Genomic DNA, 16930 nt, shown 5'->3' with positions numbered 1-16930 from the left:
TTCCTGGGCTTCCCTGGTGGCTCAGCTGGTAAAGAATCCACCTGTAATGCGGGAGACCTGGGTTCAATCCCTGAGTTGGGAAGATCCCCTGGTGAAGGGAAAGGCTACCCATTCCAGTATTCTGGCCTGGAGAAAAAGCAAGAGGACCTTAGAAGGATGAAAATGTCATGTGGATGTGTTTAGATTACAAATGACTAATGATGAAATGTAGTTGGTACTGTTGTACACTATGTCACTAAGCTGTGTCCAAATCTTTACAACCCCATGAACTGCAACACACCAGGCTCCTCCACCAACTCCTAGAGTTTGCTCAAATTCATGTCCATTGATTCGGTGATGCTATCTAACCATCTCATCCATCCTCTGCCACCCTCTTCACCTCTTGCCTTCAAACTTTCCTATCATCAGGTCTTTTCCGATTGACTTTTCGCATTAAGTGGCCAAAGTTTTGGAGCTTCAGCTTCAGCATCAGTCCCTCCAATGAATATTGAAAGTTGATTTCCTTTAGGATTTACTGGTTTGATATCCTTACAGTCCAAGGGGCTCTCAGGGGTCTTCTCCAACAGCACAATTTGAAAGCATCAATTTTTTGGTGCCCAGCCTTCTATTTGGTCCAAATCTCACATCTATACATGACTACTGGAAAAACCATACCTTTGACTAGACAGACCTTTGTCCACAATACGTTTTCGTTTTTTAATACACCAACTAGGTTTGTCATTGCTTCCCTTCCAAGGGGCAAGTGTCTTTTAATTTTATGGTTGCAGTCACTGCAGTCACTGTCTGCAGTGATTTCGGAGCCCAAGAAAATAAAATCTGTAACTGCTTCCATTTTTTCCCCTTCTATTTGCCATGAAGTGATGGGACCGGATGTCATTATCATATCTCTTTCACCTTCATGAAGAGGCTTTTCAGTTCCTCTTCACTTTCTGCCATTAGAGTGGAATCATCTGTATATCTGAGGATGTTGATATTTCTCCCAGCACTCTTGATTCCAACTTGTGATAGATCCAGCCAGGCATTTTGCATGATATACTCTGCATCGAAATAAAATAAGCAAGGAGCCAATATACAGCCTCGCCGTACTCTTTTCCCAATTTTGAACCAGTCAGTTTTTCCATGTCCAGTTCTGTTGCTTCTTGACCTGCACACAGGCTTCTCAGCAGACAAGTCAGATGGTCTGGTACTCCCGTCTCTTTTCCACAGTCTGTTGTGATCCATACAGTCAAAGGCTTTAGCGTAGTCAATGATGTTTTTTTCTGAAATTCTCTTGCTGTCTCCATGATCTAACAAATGTTGGCAATATGACCTCTGGTTCCTCTGCCTCACTGAAACCCAGCTTGTACATCTGGAAGTTCTCAGTTCATATACTACTGAAGCCTCGCTTGAAGGATTGTGAGCAATTGCCTTGCTAACATGTGAAATGAGTGCAATTGTATGGTAGTTTAAACATTCTTTGGCTTAGCCTTTCTTTGGTATTGGAATGAAAACTGACTTTTTCCAGTCCTGTAGCCATTGCTGACTTTTCCAAATTTGCTGACGTATTGAGTTCAGCACTTTAATAGCATCATCTTTTAGGATTTTAAATAGCTCAGCTGGAATTCCATCACCTCCACTGACTTTGTTCGTAGCAATGCTTCCAAAGGCCCACTTGACTTCACATTCAAGGATGTCTAGCTTTAGGCAAATGGCCACACCATCATGATTACCTGGAACATCAAGACCTTTTTTGTATAATTCTTTTGTGTACTCTTGCCACCTCTTCTTAATCTCTTCTGCTTCTGTTAGATCCTTACTGTTTCTGTCCTTTATTGTGCCCATCTTAGCATGAAATGTTCCCTGATATCTCCAATTTTCTTAAAGAGCTTTCTAGTCTTTCCCGTTTTATTGTTTTCATCTATTTCTTTGTATTATCCGTTTAAGAAAGCTTTCCTATCTCTCCTTGGTATTCCTGGGAATTCTGCATTCAGTTGAGTATATCTTTCCCCTTTTCCCTTGCTTTTCACATCTTTCCTTTCCTCAGCTATTTGTAAAGCCTCCTCAGACAACTACTTTGCCTTCTTGTATTTCTTTTTCTTTGGGATGGTTTTGGTCACTGCCATCCATAGTTCTTCAGGTGCTCTGTCTACCATATCTAATCCCTTTAATCCATTCATTACCTCCACTGTATAATCATAATAGATTTGATTTAGGTCATATCTGAATGGTCTAGTGGTTTTCCCTACTTTCTTCAGTTTAAGCCTGAATTTTTCAATACAGAGCTCATTACCTGAGCCACAGTCAGCTCCAGGTCTTGTTTTTGCTGACTATATAGAGTTTCTTCATCTTTGACTGCAAAGAACATAATCAATCTGATTTCAGTATTGATCATCTGGTGATGTCCATGTGTAGATTTTTCTCTTAAGTTGTTGGAGGGTGTTTGCTATGACCAGCATATCCTCTTGACAAAACTCTATTACCTTTGCCCTGCTTCATTTTGTGCTCCAAGGCCAAATTTGCCTGCTACTCCAGGTATCTCTAATCTTCCTACTTTTGCATTTCAATCCCCTATGATGAAAAGGACACCTTTTTAGGTGCTATTTCTAGAAGGTTTTGTAGGTCTTCATAGAACCAGTCAACTTTATCTTCTTCAGTATGAGTAGTTGGTGTATAGACTTGGATTTCTGTGATGTTGAATGATTTGCCTTGGAAATAAACTGAGATCATTCTGTCATTTATGAGGTTGCACCCAAGTACTGCATTTCAGACTCTTTTGTTGACTGTGAGGACTACTCCATTTCTTCTAAGGGAGTCTTGCCCACAGCAGTAAATATATGGTCATCTGAATTAAATTCACCCATTCCTGTACATTTTAGTTTACTGATTCCTAAGATGTCAAAGTTCAATCTGGCCATCTCCTGCTTGACTATGCCCAATTTACCTTGATTCATAGACCTGAGAGTCCAAGTTCCTATGCAATATTGTTCTTTACAACATCGGACTTTACTAGACTCATCCACAACTGAGCATCGTTTCCTCTTTGGCCCAGTCACGTCATTCTTTCTATAGCTGTTAGTAATTGCCCTCCACTCTTTCCCAGAAGCGTATTAGACACCATCCAGTCTGGGTGGCTCATCTTTCCATTTCACATCTGTTTGCTTTTCTGTAGTGTTCACGGGGTTCTCATGGCAAGAATACTGGAGTGGGCTGCCATTCCCTCCTCCAGTGGACCATGATTGGTCAGAACTCTTCACTATGACCCTTCCTTCTTGGGTGGCCCTGCATGGCCTGGCTGATAGCTTTATAGATTCACTGAGTTATGCAAGCCCCTTCCCCACTAGAAGGCTGTGATCCGTGAAGGGGGATGAAATGCAGACTAAATTTTTTAAGTATCAAAGTAAGATTCCTGTAATCCTTAAGGTTATTAAGCTATTTATAAAGTAATGTATCAAATTATTCCATAAGTAAGGAACAGTTGGTTAACAAGTATTAACTCACAGTGACCTGGCCCGCTCTGTGTCCCCTGCGGGGCCAGAGAGACCAGAGGTCTAGCTAGCATAGCATTTATCGTGTCCTCTCCCATTTCTTAGAGGATGGAGCAGAGGCTCAAATACAGACGTGGGAGACATGCCTGCAACTGAATGCAGCCTCTATAAATTTTCTGTGTGACTTTGAGCAAATTAGTTAACGTTTCTGAACTTTAATTTTCTCATCCGCTCTCGTTAAAGTTAAATGTGTCAGAGAGCCCAGCGCAGGTTCTGGCACATAGTTAGCTCTGCCTCTGGTGATCATTATTACTCTCTCCCAGGGTTTGTGGAGAGAGTGATGGAACAGATAAGAATCAAGCACACCACTCTCTGCATAAAACCTTTGCACCCATGTTTGTCTTTAAAACACTATTTGGAATACGAGTAAATCTATGGCTGATTCATATCAATGTATGACAAAACCCACTGAAAAAAAAAATAAATAAAGGAAATAAAAAAAAAACAAATAAAACACTATTTGAAATGTAGAGGAAGATCAGTCTTTTTTTGAGAAAAAAAAAAGTATGCAATGAAATAAAAGCCTTCCATCCCTCTAATAGAGTAATTCATTCATTCATTACAAATTATATTTCAAATATCACTGGATTTTAGTACTAGCTTTGACCTATAAATAGACTCTGATCTATATTTAAGAATGTAATCCTCCTCCATTTCTCCTCCTTTCTTGGCTTAGCACATGGGAGCTACTTCTAGAGAGAAACCTTCCCTTTTTGAATTTACTCCTATCCCACAGAACTGACTGAAGGCTGATGAGAGATCCAGGAAGATTTGCTCCCTCAGCCCACACGGAGGGCCATCAGCTCTTGTTGGGTGTCCTGCCAGCTACAGATGAGTGCCAATGGCCACGGTTCTCCTGCCCTCTGACCTCTGGAAGCCTGCTAGTGACCCCAAATATTCTCCCCAAACCCTTTTCTCCCATTCTACACACTCCTTCTGGGGACCCTCATTATCTCCTATGATGTCACTTACTAACTTTGCGTAGATGACATGACTCTTAAATCTATTTCCTCAGATGAGTTCCAGGCCTGCATTTTCATCTATTGCCTCCAGCATATCTCACCAACATAGCCCAACATATATAACTGCTACAACAATTTATCCCCAAACCTGGGCCCGCTGTAAGTGCTGTATTTAGTTATTTATCTAATTATCTCAACACCCATTAAGAGTTAGATTTATTATCACCTCCATTTTGCAGATGAGATCATTGAGGCACAAAGAAAAGCACCTTACTTTTCCAGGATCACACGATCAGAAGGCGGTAGAGTCAGGACGAGAGTCTGGCAGCCTGATTATGCAAATTGCCTCCTTTGGTACATCCATCTGAAATGTCGGTCGGGGTGGGTTATCATTGCTAAAGAGGAGAGATTAAATAGTAGTAAAGAATTGCTGTTGCTTCAAAATTTTAACCATAAGATCATGTAAATATAGTAATGGATCATATTTATGTCTCTTTAGTTTCATAAAAGATTACTAGTTTTATAATCCTCCTCCAGGAGCCAATCCTTGTAATCCTACCTCAAGAACCAAGGTGGTTGAAGTCATTTCTGCAAACACCTAGTAAACACCAAAGCACATGGATTCGAGGAAGAAGATGCCACCCAACAGTGAGCTGCTGGCTCAGCGTGGCTGAAATATAGAATCTAAAGTGGTAGCAGACAAAGGCTGGGAAGGCATCCTAGAACCAGACTGTGAATGAACTTTAGTTATATTAAAGAATTGGGACCTTATTCTGTAGGCAAATAATGGAAGTAGGGGTCAAGGAGCCTGGCGTGGAAAGTTCATTTGACAAAGTCACTTACTGAGACACTCCTATGAAGTAGGCATGTCTGTGGGTATTTGAAAGACAGTGAGTCACTACCTTTAGGGAGTATACAGTCTCAAAGAGGAGCTTGCAAAATACACCTGCAATCATAATACATCATGATTAAGTGTTACAGGGGGCTATGGGAACAGTTATGAAGCACTCCTAACCACCCGATGGTGCCTAATAAAGGAATAGTTCCCAGAAGCACTCAGATATGTGTAAAGAAAGGAATTACATGATAGCATTTGTATTGTAGAGAGAGAGTTTTTTCCGGTAGACACAGCTATTCCAAAGAAATACAGAAGAAGGGGGGCCACTGAGGACATTATTTTATTAGCCCATGTAAAAGTTGATAATCACTAGAATTGTGATAATAATTGACAGGGGAAAACAGAATGAAGAGGACTTTTGGAAATAAAAACAGCAGAACTAAGAGAATCTACTGAAAGTGAGCGTTGCTAGAAAGGAGTTAAGGAGAAAGATTCCAACCTTTCTACTTTGGTTATCTGAGTGATTGGTTATGATACTGAGTTAGGGGTAAAGAGGAGCAAAGGGAGAGAAGAAGACGAATTTTGTTTGAAACGTGAAGTTAAAGGCATCTACAATTGGAGAAGTATGGTGGGTGGATACAGCCATGCATTGACAAATAGCGTGGTGCTGCAGACATAAGTTTATGAATATCCATCATTTGGAATAGAGCTGGAATCAGACATGGTTTCTCAGTAGAGCACTGAATGTATAAAGAGAGAGAATGTGGTGGTGTCAGAAGGCACACATACAAATAAAACAAAACCAACAGAATAAACAGACATGCCGGGCAGCACACCGTGCAAGATATGACCACAAGAACTTTGGAGCCAGATGCCTAAATTCAAATCCAGGTTCAACCACTCTTCAGCTCTGTGACCTTGTGCAAGACAGTTAGCATCATTGGGGATCAGTTTCCTCCTCTGCAAAATAAGATCTACTTCAGAGGCATCATGATGTGTAAAGAAGCCAATGTTTATAGAGCATTTTGAGTAATCTTGGCCCTTAGTAAAGACAGCTTCGTTTTTTTATTGTTGTTAAATACAAAGTATTATAAATCTTCTAGCCCCAAACATTGATCTTCGTTTCTCATTCCATTTTATTCTCTACTGGGTCTTATTTTTCTGAAGGCTATCATTTGTTTATCTTATTCTACTCTTAATTCTAGGGAGTCCTGAATAAAGTATTACCAAATGCACCACCTATTTCATGCTCAAAGAAAATATCAGGAAAGATAAAATCAATCCTTTTCTTGGCAAAACAATTACCTTACAAAAAGGCTCAGAAAAGTTTTCTCTGGGCATATCACAACATAATCACCTGTTGCCTAGGATAAAATTGATAAACAATTTTCTCAAAAGGTGTATTTCTCCTAATAGTTTTTTTTTTTCTTTTACACATTTTTTTTTCATTTTTCAGAACTAAAATTGCAAAAATGAGCTATCCATAGATTAAAGGCAGTTTCATCCCTTAGAGTTAACTATTAATATATGTCTTTGGGACAGTCGTAGCTGGCAAGATCCCCTCTCTGCCAGAAACTGTGCTAGCTTTTCTGTATTCTTCACAATAGCCCCTTGAGTTGACTATGATGTTTGCTATATAATTAATGAGAACAATGTAAGGCTCTGAATCATCTCAAGGTGAGAAAAGCTGACTTCACGTAATGAGCAACGATTGAACAGTTGGTTACAAAACACAGCAGGGTTCAGTGTGGGTCAACTGTCCTTTTCCTCTGCTGTGTGTCATCATCTTGAGGATAAGACACGAGACAGGATTTCCTGGTAGTGCTCCCCACTAAGATTTCCTGTCCCCTGTCACCACTGAAAATGCTTGGAAGCCCTGGTACCTTGTCTTCATGACTTATAGTGACTAATGGACAATAATCTTGCCTTTCTGCTCAGCTCATATAGCATCGGCAAGTACATCTTACATGAGTCCATTGGAAGGCTTAACACAGAGTGTCAGGACTTCTTATCCAAGCAGAAACGCAAGTTTAATATTCTTACCAGTCTTAATGAAACTCTCAGTTAGCCTATTAACCAGGATTAATGTCCTGAGACTATGACATAGTGATAGAGATAATAAGTAATAGAAGCTTAGAGACAGGATGGTCCCTGGAAGATGAAGGTGTCAGGACTGACTTTTTAAATTAGATAAACTCAAAAGATAAATAGAGCATGATAGAGAAAGGAAGGGGAAAACAGTATTCCAGTAAAGGAGCAAAAATTATACCAAAACAAAGCTAAACCAGATTTGTTTGGGCTATAAATAGACAAATCTCCTGAAATAATGTGGTTGGCAAGAGAAATGATTTAAAAAAAATAACAAGGAAAGTTGATATGAGGCATGTTTGTGAAAAGCTTTCAAATGGCAAGCTGGAAAGTTTGGGCATCATTCTATGGTTATTAACATTATCAAGAAAAGTGGTTAACATGAAATTTGTATTTTAGGGAAATTATTTTTTCAGTAGGCTCAGAGACTGACTTGGTGGTATAGAGAAGAAATGCAAATTATTTTGAACTTTGAAGTCTGTATCAAAATAAGGAGTGCCAGTTTTGAGTTGTTTCTAGTTCCTTCCAACAATATCATTTTTCGCATAATGGCACCTTTTTTCTGTGAAGGTCATATAGTAAATATCTTAAGATAAAGTTCCTGTTTCAGCCACTCTCAACTTACTATTACAGCACAAAACCTCCTTAAACAATGTATGAATGAATGAGCATGACTGTGTACCAATAAACTTTCTTTATGGACACTGAAATTGGTACTTCATATAATTTTCATGTGAATTTTCAAAAGCTCACAAAATATTCTTCTTCTTTTGCTATTTCCAACCATTAAACTTAAAAAACTCCCCTAGCTTGTGGGTTGTGTAAAACCAGGTGGTGAGCAGGATGTGTAAACCCTTAGTTTATAGCAAGCACATCAGTCAGAATGCTGTCCAGCATCATTCCAAAAACTTTGGATTCTCTTCTGAGATCTTTGGTTGAGAACTTGGAAGGAGATAGTTGAAGTGGTGAGTGATGTGGTAAAAGTGGAAGAAGGTTAACTAACTAGTAAGACTAATCATATTGACCACTGGGGTCGGGGGCAACATATGTACCTTATATGCTCCAACTACCAGCTACTTACATGAAACCTTCAGGGAAAAAAAAGGAAAATCAATCAATAATTATTTTAAACACATTCTAAATTCAGAATTTTAGTAATCACACAGGGAAAGGCAAGTGGTGGGTCTTGCTTCTATTAATGGCAACCCAATCCAATATTCTTGCCTGGAGAATCCCATGGACAGAGGAGCCTGGTGGGTTACATACAGTCCATGGGGTCGCAAGAGTCAGACGTGACTGAGCAACTAACATGCACATGATGCCTATAAGGAAAATGACATAATGCAGTCCCTAAACAAGTGGTGTGGGCAGCAACATGGAAGGAAGCTTAGTGTGAGTCAAGTGCATCAAGCTGGAGCAACTCTGAACAAAGAATTTACATGTGGAGAGACCAGGCTGGGATAAGGGAGGAGAACAAGCCTGGGAACTGAGTGATGAGAGACAGAAGAGGAATATAGAAGAAAAACTCGCTGAGCATTGCTAACTGAGATGTGGAGCGGGAAAGAGGAGTCAGACATTCAATGTTTTCACATTCTTTCGCTGCATTGCTCAGTGCTAAGAAGCACACAGCACTGAGAGGCACGGGGCCAGCTGAGACCATGGGAAATGGAGAGAGAGGAGACTGGAGTCGGGCACATTCAGTTCAGTTCAGTTGCTCAATCGTGTCTGACTCTTTGTGACCCCATGGACTGCAGCACGCCAGGCCTCCCTGTCCATCACCAACTCCTGGAGTTTACCCAAACTCATGTCCATTGAGTCAGTGATGCCATCCAACCATCTCATCCTTTCTTGTCCCCTTCTCCTCCTGCCCTCAATCTTCCCCAGCATCAGGGTCTTTTCTAATGAGTCGGCTCTTTGCATCAGGTGGCCAAAGTATTGCAGCTTCAGCATCAGTCCTCCCAATGAATATTCCAGACTGATTTCCTTTAGGATGGACTGGTTGGATCTTCTTGCTATTCAAGGGACTCTCAAGAGTCTTCTCCAACACCACAGTTCCAAAGCATCAATTCTTCAGCACTCAGCTTTCTTTATAGTCCAACTCTCACATCCATACATGACTACTGGAAAAACCATAGCTTTGACTAGATGGACCTTTGTTGGCAAAGTAATGTCTCTGCTTTTTAATAAGCTGTCTAGGTTAGTCATAACTTTCCTTCCAAGGAGTAAGTGTCTTTTTATCTCATGACTGCAATCACCATCTGCAGTGATTTTGGAGCCCCAAAAAATAAAGTCAGTCACTGTTTCCACTGTTTCTCCATCTATTTGCCATGAAGTGATGGGGCCAGATGCCATGATCTTTGGTTTCTGAATGTTGAGCTTAAAGACAACTTTTCACTCTCCTCTTTCACTTTCATCAAGAGGCTCTTTAGTTCTTCACTTTTTGCATGAGGGTGGTGTCATCTGCATATCTGAGGTTATTGATATTTCTCCTAGCAATGTTGATTCCAGCTTGTGCTTCCTCCAGCCCAGCGTTTCTCATGATGTACTCTGAATATAAGTTAAATAAGCAGGGTGACAGTATACAGCCTTGATGTACTTCTTTCCCAATTTTGAACCAGTCTCTTGTTCCATGCCCAGTTTTAACTGTTGCTTCCTGACATGCATACAGATTTCTCAAGAGGCAGATCAGGTGGTCTGGTATGCCCATCTCTTTCTGAATTTTCCACAGTTTATTGTGATCCACACAGTCAAAGGCTTTAGCATAGTCAATCAAGCAGAAATAGACGTTTTTCTGTAAGGTCAAGCACCTTACACATGCAAATAACACACTTAAAGTGAAGTCTGATTGATCTTAGGTTGAATCATTGGCAAACATGGGGACAAGGGATTCTATTAATACCCACATGTTGGCTATTTCTCAAGTATTATTAGACAGAAAAATAAGGGAGCAGTGATATCATGATGATTTGATGGTCCAAATAAGTAAACAGTCTCCTGAACCATGTTATATAGAATCCCCCTCATTTCTTTGAGGCAATTTCTTTTGATCATCTGTCACTGGTCATATGTTATAAAACAAAGAAACATATTTCGTTGTTTATCCTCAAAGTTTTTCTCTTAGATCTGTTTGCCTATCCATGTCATAAATATATGGGGAAAACAAGCATATAATATGACCAATAATTTATGTGGAAGTCTTAATAATATTGGAATTCAGTAAGGGAAAAGGTTTCATAAATATATGTCTCCAACTCAACACCAGAAATTGATTTTCTCTGCTTTTTCCTAAGTGTTGCTGCTCAGAGGGGCTCTAGGGCGCCTGTTCCCTGAACAGTCCCTTCCTCCTATAGTATTGTTCACTAAAGCAGCAGGGCTTTAGGCAGAGAGCCACAGCAGCTCATCCAGTAAGTGGACAAGGCATATTTCTAATAAGCCATTTATATATATACACAGAATGAAATAGAGACCAAAAAAAAAAAGAAAGAAAGATTAGTGTCTTCATTGTTTAGACTTGTAGAAAAGTAAAGATGTTTGACTTAAGTCTAAAATAATCCCTTTAGAGTTGTCCATGTCAAAACACAATCATCTGGTGATCAGTGAATACTGGTACAGAATTAAATTTCTTGACATTTTCCTACAACTATTTATATATCAATAAAATATTTTAAAATATGAAAGTTTCTTAAAATTTTTAAACACTGGGATTTAGATTAAAATGCCCTCAATATTTGCATACATTTGCCCCGTAATTAAAAGTTGAAAAACTTACATGAAAATGAAGTGATCCGTATACACCTACCAGCTGGTCTCTGTAGCTATTAATTGGGAAATATTTAGAAGTAGATCCTTTCTTGATTCATTTACCTTTCACAAACAGTTAATTTACGAAATCAGAAATTTAGCTAAGAGCAATCCTAGCCTATATTATAGTGGCAAAAGTAAGCCCCAGGAGATTTTTAATTGGCATGCACAAGACGCCACAAGTAGCCAGAAGCTTCAGGATTATAATTCTCCTTCACTACGTTAAGAAGCACAAAAAACAACTAGCTCGTAAAAAACACAGAGGAGGCAGGAGTACCCCAATTTGGCTCCCCCTGCCCTAAGAGGGGTTGTTTCCAATACATGACGATGAATGGTATGCTGCTTCTCTCTTCATTACAAAATATTCACTGGAAATAAATTATTCAGTCTATATTTAACCAAATGCATTATAAATCACTTCATTACTTCAACAACCATAAACAGATGTATTAAAACTTCCACAAATTACTATTAAAAAAGAAAACACATAAATGTAGAAAGTACAAATCAGAATTAGACTAACAATATTATCTTAATGTATTATTTAAATGCCACATTTCCATTCCATGTCTCTCTCATCTTATTTAGCTTCTGCATTAATCCAGCCAGAATTTGAATTAGTCTAGATTAGGTCTTAATATATTATTTATGGTGTTTTAATGGAATTAAATTGTGCATTTTCCTCCAAACAAGTATAATAATTCTGTCATTTATGTAAAAGTAATTTTAAGTGTATAGAACATTATTATATTAAAATAAGTTTTTCAAATTTTTTTCATAGACTTGAGTCAAAGGAGCCTTTCCTGTCAGTTGGGTGAGTATATGTCTAAATTTTCAAAATCTCACTTCTCTAATTGATCTTTAATTCAAATTAACAAGGTCTTCTGAGACAATATTTTCAGTCATCAAACCCCATATTCAAGGTCATAACCTACCACTGATACATCATTTCCTCAGCCATGTGGCTATTTACCTTTAAAAGACAACTAAAATGCTCTTTGGATTGTTTAGTGATCTCAGAAATTTAACTACCCAGTGCATAGGAAATCCTGTATCCTCTGTAAGAGCTAAAAAAGGTTCACAGTGATTATTTCATCATATGAAGGTATGGTTTGATGGTTTTAAAAACCCCCCTGAACCACAGCCTCACTCTGCCTAATCACTCTGCTCATTTTTGTACCGTTGCCTTTCATCTACCCCAGTCGGTGTTTCTTCCCCTTTTCCTCTAAACCTGTCTCCAAAATCTTTATCTTTTCCCCTGTCTCTCATTTCACTTTTATTTCTCCACTGCTTACACTGACTGCTTCTTTGAACACAAAGCTGAGGAACCCTGGAGAAGATTAAGGAAGACTAACCTTGCCCTCTCTGATAGTATCATTCTGAGTCACAGAACATGTTCCAATAATAATATACTGTTGACAAGAATACACATGTACTATTTTTAGGCATTTAGCTAATTGAGACCCTGCAAAAATGTTTTCACTGATCTACCATGTAATCTTTCACTAACATACCAAAATGTCTTACTAAAGGACTTTTGCAGCATTATGGTGGATGTTAAAATATCAGAAAGCATTGGAAGATGTGACATCTAGTTCAGAAGAAATTATGCTGTTATTTGATAAGGAAAAAAAAAATCACTTGTAGGCAGTGAAGACCAGAAACATGGGATGGCATTACATTTTTCAATGATGGCATTGGTTTTCTTTTATTACTTTGTTCGCAGTCATTGAATATTTCTCTCACTCATTGAACAACACTGGTCCCTCCGTCCTTCCAGTCCTCCTAAAAGTGTTTCAGGAGGCCATTTGAATCATAAGAATCACAGTGATTGTGACTCTAGTGATTGGGGCTTCTAGGAGAGAAAAACGGAGCAGAGGCACTTATTGGAGGACTTCATGAAAAATGAAAGGTCAAGTTGATCTGGCCCCAAAAAATCGTTAAGAGCATGCTTCTTCCTTCATTCATCATCAGCTCCCATTGTTAAAAAACCTTTAAGCCTGAAGTAATCTTTTATTTTGAATTCATGTGCGTCCCGCCCTCAAGTCCGGAGGCTGAAATCGCTTTTCTTCATGCCTCACTTGACACAGTTGTTCGGCCGCATTTCCTGTTCCCCTGACTACTTTGAGACAAAAACCCATTTATTGCAAACTTCTATTTTACAAGGGCAGACCCTGAGTAATCTTTGTTTTAACCATCTCAGAAGTTTAGAACTCGGTATGAGAGGACTGAGAAAGAGTTTCCCGAAAAGAATGATCCATTACTCCACAAATACTACTCAAAATAGGAAAACCGGTGTGACAGCAGGAATATATTGCTTTCCTTAGATATGTCTTAAAATAAAGTGGGGTGAAACAAGCAGCCCAAATAGTCCTGCTGACCGGCTATTTTGATTGTAGCGAAATGTCTCCATTCCCCTCCAAGAAAATGATTTTAAATAAGACCATTTAAAAGTATATATGAATTTCACTCCTTACCCTGTTCAGTAAGAGGTGATAATGAACATAATAGACACTATTAGCCTACTGGGCAACAGGCAATCTACTATAAGAACCATGATTCAAATTTGTGGCTGAATTAATCCAGTCACTTGCCAAAGGGAATATATAATCTGATGTATTGCCTGTGGTATCAGTTGACATGTGAGTATATACGATTGAGTTTTTCTAGAGCTCTGCACACCTTACTTACATTAATTTTAATTCTATAGTCAGTAAAACTTATATTAATGACTAAATCAATACTAAATATTGCATGCTTCAGTCCATTGCCTGACAGAGTCTGAAAGCACTTTTATGTATACATGTACTTCTAGAATTTGCTTTTGCCTTCACAGGCTTTGACATTTATAAGCTAGTTTTATTGGTTTCTGCAATTACTTGACCTCCCAAGCCTCAGGTTCCTAATTTGTGAAAAGGAGATCAAAAAAGAAAATTTAGATCGAGGATTTAGCATTGTTCTTAGCACTGTTCATAGCTCTCATTGAGATAACTCTGAAATAGCTCAGAGAATAAACCTCTGCTCTTAGTTTACCCCTTGACTTACATGTGGAAACCAAAAGAACGTTTTATGTTGCTGTTGTTCAGGCGCCAAGTCCTGTCTGAATCTTTGCGACCCCATGGACTGCAGCACTCCAGGCCTTCCTGCCCCTCACCATCTCCTGGAATTCCCAAGTTCATGAAACCCCAATACTTTGGCCTCCTGATGCGAAGAACTGACTCATTGGAAAAGACCCTGAGGCTGGGAAAGACTGAAGGCAGGAGGAGATGGGGACGACAGAGGATGAGATGGTTGGATGGCATCACTGACTTGATGGACATGAGTTTGCGCAAGTTCTGGGAGTTGGTGATAGACAGGGAGGCCTGGCTTGCTGCAGTCCATGGTGTCGCAAAGAGTCAGACACAACTGAGCGACTAAACTCACTGATGTCCATTGAAATCAGTGAATGCAATCCAGCCATCTTATCCTTTGTTGCCCTCTTCTTCTGCCCTCAGTCTTTCCCAGCATCAGGGTCTTTTCCAGGGAGCTTCAGCTTCAGCATCAGTCCTTCCTATTCAGGGCTGATTTCCTTTAGGATTGACTGGTTTGATCCCCTTGCAGTCCAAGGGACTCTCAAGAGTCTTCTCCATCACCACAATTTGAAAGAATCAATTCTTCGATGCTCAGCATTCTTTATGTTCCGACTCTCACATCCGTACATGACTACCAGAAAGACCATAGCTTTGACTGTATTTCTCGCCAAAGCAATGTCTTTACTTTTTAATATTATACTCTCTAGGTTTCTCGTAGCTTTTCTTCCAAGCAACAATCATCTTCTAATTTCATGATGGCTGCGGTCACTATCTGCAGTGATTTTGGAGTCCAAGAAGAGGAAATCTATCAGTGCTTCCACCTTTTCACCTTCATTTGCCATGAAGTGATGGGACTGGATGCCATGATCTTTTCTTTTACCCTCATCAAGAGGCTCTTTAGTTCCTCTTTGCTTTCTGCCATTAGAGTGGTATCATCTGCATATCTGAGGTTGGTGATATTTCTCCCTACAAACTTGATTCTATCTTATAACTCATCCAGCCTGGCATTTCACATTTCACAACTTTGTTGTTTTTATGACATAAAAATTGTAAACAGAATAAACATGAGTACAGATATTCTGTTTCATATTTCAGTGATGAACACTAATAATTATTATTTAAATTTTTAATAGAAAAAATACTGATAAAACTTTAATATGCATCTCTTCTTAATGTAAATTAGGGAGCAAAATTCCTCCTTTGACAAATGTGCTACAGTAATTATGAATAAAAAATTTAAATGTTACAAACATAAATTCAAGCCAAAGATTTCAAAAATAAAACACAAAGATTCCAGTGGAAAAATTTGTCACAGAAAATTATAACACAAATAAATATTTGCTTACAGAAGAAGGTTAGGGAATTATGAAAGGAAGTTAAATGAAATTTCAGATCTTAGACCTTCAACGGTGTGGTGAAATAAGAGGAACTTTCTTTCATATGCACCAGTGAAATATTAGTAAAATAATGTCATTAGGAAAAATTAAAAATAAACTTGAGTCTAGAGTGTGACATGAAGGCTCATCCCAGAGTCTGAGTCTGTTAATTCAGGTAGGTCAACAGATGCAGTACTTTCCAAAGCTATTGAGGCAGTTCTGATACCAGCCAGGCCTGGAAACACTGTCCACATCGTGGTTGCAGTCTCCCTCATCCTGTCCTTACAAACGTTCACAGGTTGTTTGTGCAGACATTTAAGGTTGGTGGAATCTCTTCAGAAAATCTTTGAAACACAGCTTCCCATGGGTATCTTCTTGTCTTGGATGTGTATGGTGGAGGTGGACACAGTGATCTAGAATTCTCCATCAGAGACCAGGACAGATGTAAAGATACCAGAAGATGTGCCTTGAGGGTCACCACGGTTCATAGGGAGCACACCACCTGTGCTCAGGTGCATAAACCTCATTCCAATGTTGTCCTAGACCTAAGGTTGGGATATTTAATAAATATTTTGTTATATGAAAATAAAATGCTTTATATTTAAACTCATAAATATATTTAATGTAAGTATAGTTTATATGTGACATGTATCACATATATAAATTGATTAAAATATATCACATAGAATATATTTTATTACAAATATAATAAATTTAAATTATAGATTCAAAAATTCAAGTATTTTCCTATCTCACTCACCTCTCAATAGTAGAAAAGAAAAATCAACTGTTTTTAGAACAAAACTTAGCTTGACTGCTAAAAAGTCCGAGGTGGCTGATAGTCTGTTCATCCTCAAAACATTACATTTTAGAGTGATTTAGAAAACTCTTCTGACAAATGTTTTCTTGTATGTGGCATCGTTAGATTCTGATTTTGGAAATCAACTGAGAGAGAAGGTTGCATTCAGCAAAGTGAGTAAGAACCCGGTGATGGTCTCAATTAAGAATCTAAGATATAAATCTTAGTTTAGAATGTCTTGCATTAGAGAAGTTTTACAGCTTCTTAATGAAGAAAGAGATGCAGGGAAAGGAAACTCCCATTCACTTGACATTTGAGATTCACAGAGTAAAAGGACATGTCAAGACAATGCATGGATTCCCTTCAAGAGCAAGCGGCTGTGTCCACAGTCTGCAGACACTGAGCCACTTGAAAGTGAAATTTTCCATGTGAATTGTTTCCTCTTATCTCTTTAGCATGAAGTTAACCTTC

At 38.8% G+C, this 16930-nt stretch overlaps 1 protein-coding gene across 1 annotated transcript in view; it reads left to right on the top strand.

The window, feature by feature from the left end:
* RALYL (RALY RNA binding protein like) overlaps positions 1–16930 on the top strand; it is a 786844-nt gene that overhangs the window by 649427 nt on the left and 120487 nt on the right. The window contains exon 4 of the mRNA XM_061122884.1: positions 11995–12027. Coding sequence (XP_060978867.1) covers positions 11995–12027 — 33 coding nt within the window. The remainder of the gene's footprint in view (positions 1–11994; positions 12028–16930) is intronic.

Source organism: Dama dama, chromosome 21 (genome assembly GCF_033118175.1).
Source record: "Dama dama isolate Ldn47 chromosome 21, ASM3311817v1, whole genome shotgun sequence".
Lineage (NCBI taxonomy): Eukaryota > Metazoa > Chordata > Mammalia > Artiodactyla > Cervidae > Dama > Dama dama.
This window is presented reverse-complemented; position numbering and strand designations above follow the sequence as displayed.